The sequence below is a fragment of the Ursus americanus genome, chromosome 22, assembly GCF_024610735.1.
Source record: "Ursus americanus isolate L20-20 chromosome 22, mUrsAme1.1.p, whole genome shotgun sequence".
Taxonomy (NCBI): Eukaryota; Metazoa; Chordata; class Mammalia; order Carnivora; family Ursidae; genus Ursus; species Ursus americanus.
The window spans coordinates 14,665,050-14,670,905 of NC_142148.1; the positions used below are offsets into that span (position 1 = coordinate 14,665,050).

General features: G+C 42.0%; 1 protein-coding gene across 1 annotated transcript; it reads right to left on the reverse strand.

Annotated features, from left to right (window-relative positions):
* Nucleotides 1-920: 920 nt before the first annotated feature.
* On the reverse strand, nucleotides 921-1,934 carry SPINT4 (serine peptidase inhibitor, Kunitz type 4). The gene is made up of 2 exons (XM_045804802.1): nucleotides 1,823-1,934; nucleotides 921-1,102 (listed from the first exon to the last, which is right to left on the reverse strand). The coding sequence occupies exons 1-2, from the start codon at nucleotides 1,932-1,934 to the stop codon at nucleotides 921-923; spliced, it is 294 nt and encodes a 97-aa protein (XP_045660758.1).
* Nucleotides 1,935-5,856: the final 3,922 nt, after the last annotated feature.

The window sequence follows — 5,856 nt, forward strand, 5'->3', positions numbered from 1 at the left end:
TATCAACCCTAACTTGACGTTTTTTCCTTGCTTCTGCAAAAACAAATAAACAAGCAAACAACAACAAAAACAAAAACAGATCTGTGTTATAGATTTTGGCCTTTAAGTCTCCCTGGATTAATTTAAGTCATTTTTATCCCAGGGGATGTCCAGAGGAACCATATCTTTCAATGTCCCCCCTGTTCCATTGATTGATCTCTTATTCTTTCATTCTCTTAAAGCAGTCATTGTTTACTATGTGCCAGGCATTGCAAAAATGCACTCAGGATATTAAATAAATAAAGCAAAACTTCAGTTTTCGAGTTGCTCCCAAGGTCACTTTCCATCTCACTCTCTTGGAAATCAGCCATACCAAAGCCCTGTTAGCCTCCAAGGATCTTCTTCTAGTTCCAATGACTGGGAAGTAGTCAAAGTGTGGGCTGAGAGCTTAGTTGTATAAAACATCATGTTGCTATGGAGAGTTCACAGGTCTGGCATTACAAGGATTGGATTTGGGTGAACTTGTGCTTGTAAAATGGTCAAGCCTTGGGTGACCATCAGATCTGGTTAGAAACCTTGCTATGTCATTTAATGTGAACTTGGGCCAGTTAGTTACCTCTACTGGACTTGATTTCTTCATCTGCCCCTTTAAAATAATGATACAAATCTACCTTAGGGGGATTTTAATTTTAAATTATACCAATACATGTAAATCTCTTAGTGCAGCACCTGGCACATGGCAATTATTTGATAAATAGTGACTACTGTGTTTTCTCTGAACTTTTGATTTCCTAACTGAAAAATGATCCTGAGATCCAACCCAACTCCTAACCATTTCGATGAGGACAATCCTCCCTCTTCCCAACCCAAACCGGGGATCTTAGGATCTTAGAGCCTCTCCTTTTCCTCTCCCCCAAGGACCAAGGGCAAGAGGGGATTCCTTACTTTATTTTGTATTTTTCCACACAGGCTATGTCACATTCTATTTTAAGCTTGTAGTTGTTAAGGTTGCCATTACATCCGGAGAAGATAAAACTTTCACATCTTTTGGAGGTGGTGTTGTAGAAATATCTAAAGTGAATTTCAAAGCAGCTACCAGCATCCAAATCCATTTTGCAGGGATCTGCATGAGAAGTTCCCATTGAGTTAGGGAGAATTAGGGCTGGAGAATTAGGACACAGCTGGAGATCTTGCCTTACAGGGCCCTTAAAAATTCCTCACATTAGTTTGGAAATGGGTGGTAAGTGATTGAGTGACTTGACCAAGGGCTCACATTTGCTAAGTGACCGGGCCAGAATTTGGGGCGTCTGACTCCCAGTGTAGATTGTGCCACCTCCCCGTGCTCCAGAAGCACTGAGCCTGTACACGTTACCTGTGGAAGAAAACTTCATTATCCTTGACATCCACATTGTGAGTTTCTGTAAATAGGGACCATGGGTTCAAGTATTCTCTATGCACCCAGAGCCCAGATATTGAAAATGCCTCAGTTTGCTCAGTTTCCAATCCCCCTTGACTCTCCTCTCAATACATGTTCTTACATGGTCTGGGATCTTCAAAATTCGTCATGAAACCCCTCATTCAAAATACTTCTGGTCCTTTGGGCCTCCTACAAAAGACAGCCCCATCTGGAAAGGACTTATTTGCATCATAGTTTGTTTTTTCTCATCAGACATCCACGAGATCCCTAGAGTAAGTAATGCCCATAGTCACAGGACTAAGAGTCTGTGGGTATTAGCACAAAAGAAGGACCTTCCTGGACCAGCTGGATATCACATTGTTTTGGGACACTTTCTTCCTCATTCATAATTGGTCTTTGCATTTATTTTTTGCGTTAAGTTCATACCTTTGAGCTCTCCACATATCATGTCAGCCAGTTTAGCAACACCGCACATTGATGGGGTAGTCAGCAAGAGGACGAAGAGCCCTAGGAGAAATCCCCACTCAGCAGACTTCATGTTGCAGCAAGTAGGAGGTAGGACGGTCTGGGTATCAACTGATGTTATATTTTGGGCTTGAGACTTGAGATGGCTGAGCCCACTTACCCCAAGGGCCAGGACTGAGCATGACTAGGCATCGAGTTGAACAGTGAATGCTTGGGTACCCAGCCATGAAGCTGAAGGTCCCAGACCAGTTAAACTCCTGATCGTTGAGTCCCATGTTCATCTAGAAACCATAGAAATGAAAGGATCAGGGCTTCTAGCAGAAGTTTAGTGATGGACGATGGAATGATTAGACTAAAGAATTGAAAAAGGATTGCTTCCTTTCCTCTCTTCAACCTCCACACAAGGAAGAGACTGATCCTGGTGAAACAGGAGGAATGTATTAAGAACGATAGCAGTAATGATAATAACTAACCCCTATGGTACTTCCTTCACGCTAGGCACTGTTACCTATCCATCTGCACGAAATCAGTAAATTTCAAAAAAAGCACACGCACCCCATGAGTTAGGTGCAATTATCATCACAGATGAAGAAACTGAGGCTGAGGTTAAGTTATATGCTCAAGGTCACTCATCTATTATGTAGTGGAATCAAGATTTGAACTCACTATACTATATTGCTTAGGATTATGAGACACCTTAATTTTGTTTTCTTGTAAGACTTTTGAAATTTTGGCTTTCACATTGATTATTTTTGGTCAAGTATGAAATAATGGTCCAATTTAATTTTTCAATGGCTTCAGACACATTTATTGATGAATTCTTCTTTTATCCAGTTATATAATAACTTCTCTTATACATGTGGGATTATGTCTGAGCTCTTTATTTCACTCTACTGTATATTCCTGCTCCAAAACCATTCTTTTTTTTTTTTTTTAAAGATTTTATTTATTTATTAGACAGAGATAGAGACAGCCAACGAGAGAGGGAACACAAGCAGGGGGAGTGGGAGAGGAAGAAGCAGGCTCCTAGTGGAGGAGCCTGACGTGGGGCTCGATCCCAGAACGCCGGGATCACGCCCTGAGCCGAAGGCAGATGCTTAACCGCTGTGCCACCCAGGCGCCCCTCCAAAACCATTCTTAATTACTTGAATTTTGTATTATCTTAGGATTTTGCATATTCACATACATTTTAGGGTCAAGTCCAAAGCAATTATGGGGCACCTGGTGGCTCACTGGGTTAAGTGTCTCCCTTCGGCTCAGGTCATGATCCCGGAGTCCCGGGATTGGACCCCGCCTTGGGTTCCCTGCTCAGCGGGGAGTCTGCTTCTTCCTCTCCCTCTGCCCCTCCTCCTTCCTGCTCCTTCTTTCTCTCTCTCTTGCTCACTCTCTCTCTCAAATAAATAAATAAAATCTTTAAGAAAAGAAATTATAACAAATCACAAGCTTACAAAAACTTATAAATACATCATACATCATGAATCCTAGAAAAATAACATTTCATTACTATTATTTAAAATAGTTTTATAATACCATTTTCCTATATTTTCTGGCTGATTATTCTTTGATCACCTCTTCTCATGACAGTGATTTTTTTATATCTTATTTCTAGGGAGAGAACAGAAAGATAATTCAGTCTTTGCTCTAGCATGGTTGATAAAAAACTTCAAGTTATAGCCCTGGAGAGCTAATGCACAATAGAGTGATTATAGTCAACAATATCGTATTATGATCTTCAAAGCTGCTAAGAGACTAGGTTGTAATCCTTCTTGCCACAAGAAAGAAATAACAATTATGTGACTCAATAGAGGTGTTAGCTAATGCTTCAGTGGTAATCATATTGCAATATATAAATGTATCAAATCAATACATGGTAAACCTTAAACTTGCACAATGTCATATCTCAGTTATATCTCAAATAAAAAATTAAGTTATTGCTATTGGGAAAGATCCTTTCTAGATTTATAACACTGGTAATGCCACATCTGTAACTATCTTCGTAGTGTCTGGTTCAGGTGGGCTACATGCCTGGGACAAGCCCTTGGAGAATTCTAGCTCTTTGATCTTGATCTAATGGACTCTCGTTGCAGCCTAATAACCACTGATCCAGCCCCACCATGTCCTCCCCACCCTCACTGTGCCTGTCTTGGGTTCATGATATGGCCATGAAACCTTGAACCCTGGCTCCAAGCATGTTGTGTGTGGGGCAGTATCTTACTGCTATTTTTTCTTGAGGTCAAATAGGGGAACATTTTGCTTGGTGGGCACAACCAAGGCAGATCGTCAGTATGGGCTGTCCAGACATGAGCACAGAATTAACTTAAGACCATGATTAGCCTATGGCCCCGCAGCCCCCCACCCTTCTAGCCCCCACCCTGGGTTGGGACAGTGCTGCCTGCCTCCCTGCTTGGATGGTGTTTCTCCTTCCTCTCCTCATCCCGAGAGAGGCAAGCGAGGGGCCTGGAGCTTAAGCTTCATGAGTTTCGTGGTAAATTAGTCTTTCCTGCCAAACTCAAGATCTGTTTGTAAGTCAGATCTTGTTGGGGAGAGTGGTCTCAAATTTACTGCTTCTCCATGCCTTCCTAAAAATGGACTGAGAAAAACAATATTGCGGAGGCCTGTAGGGAAAAGAGGATAATTAGCACATTTTTTCTTCTGGATTCTTTTTTTTTTTTTAAGATTTTATTTATTTATTGGACAAAGAGAGACACAGTGAGAGAGGGAACACCAGCAGGGGGGATGGGAGAAGGAGAAGCAGGCTTCCTGCTGAGCAGGGAGCCCAATGTGGGGCTCGATCCCAGGATCATGACCTGAGCCGAAGGCAGATGCTTAACGACTGAGCCACCCAGGCGCCCCTCTTCTGGATTCTTTAGACACATCCATGGATTACACCATGGAGGGCCTCCAAGGAACTGACCTATGTGTTGTCAGAGTATGCCCAATAACCCTTAAAGAAGTAGCCCCAGGAAACTTCCTGGAATCTAACATGAGGCTGTCATGGAGAGCGTTGTTCACCTTACTACACAGTGTTTCCTCTTTGAGAACATGTGAAAGAGCTCATCTCTTCTGCCATTTACTACCATGATTATTTCCGCTGTTCCTGAGTATCTTTTTGGGCTAACTTTATGGTTACTCTAACGGTTGTTACTGTGCTGCCCTTATGTGCTGTTACTATAAAAGCTTAGAGCCAATTTTATGATATCTCCTAGCAAGTGTCTGTGACCCTGTAGCATGCATTTGCTGTGCTAATCTTCTGCATAGTTCCACCATACTTTATTATTTTTGTGTCTTCTTTCCTCTATCTTCTTTATACATATATATTTTTTTATTTAAATTTTTTATTTTTAAAAGATTTTTATTTATTTGAGAGATAGAGAGAGAGCATGCGTGGAAGAAGGGGGAGAGAAGGAGGGGGAGCGGGAGGGAGAAAAAGAAGCAGACTCTGCACTAAGCATGAAGCTCAACATGGGGCTGGATCTGAGGACTCTGAGATCATTATGTGAGCTGAAATCAAGAGTCTGACACTCAATCAACTGAGCCATCCAAGCATCTCTAAATTTGTTGCTTATTTATTTTTGAAGATTTTGTTTATTTATATGACAGAGAGAGAATGCAGGTGAGCACAAGCAGGGGGAGTGGCAGGCAGAGGGAGAGGGAGAAGCAGACACCCTGTGTAGCAGGGAGCCCGATGTGGGGCTTCATCCCAGGACCCTGGGATCATGACCTGAGCTAAAGGCAGATGCTTAACCAACTGAGCCCACCAGGTGCCCCTAAGTTTGCTTTTTAAAATATTATGTGTTATGAGTCCTGGTAATCTGCCTTAAATCTTTTGAAACAAGGTTGAATGTCAATAAATAAAACCATAAACTGATTTGAACCCAGGTCTTCATATTAAATTAAAATTTTTTTCCAGGACACCATGCTGCTTGATGGTGTAAAGAATGGGATGGGGCTCTGGGGACACAAGGTCCCTCTTGGTTCAGTAGCTTCTTGGCACA

Excerpts from the sequence above, each read along its gene's own strand:
- SPINT4 (XM_045804802.1), bottom strand. The coding sequence starts at position 1,934 with ATGAAGTCTGCTGAGTGGGGATTTCTCCTAGGGCTCTTCGTCCTCTTG. Across the intron at positions 1,103-1,822 it reads GATATGTGGAGAGCTCAAAG|ATCCCTGCAAAATGGATTTG; the intron begins GTATGAACTTAA and ends CTTCTCATGCAG.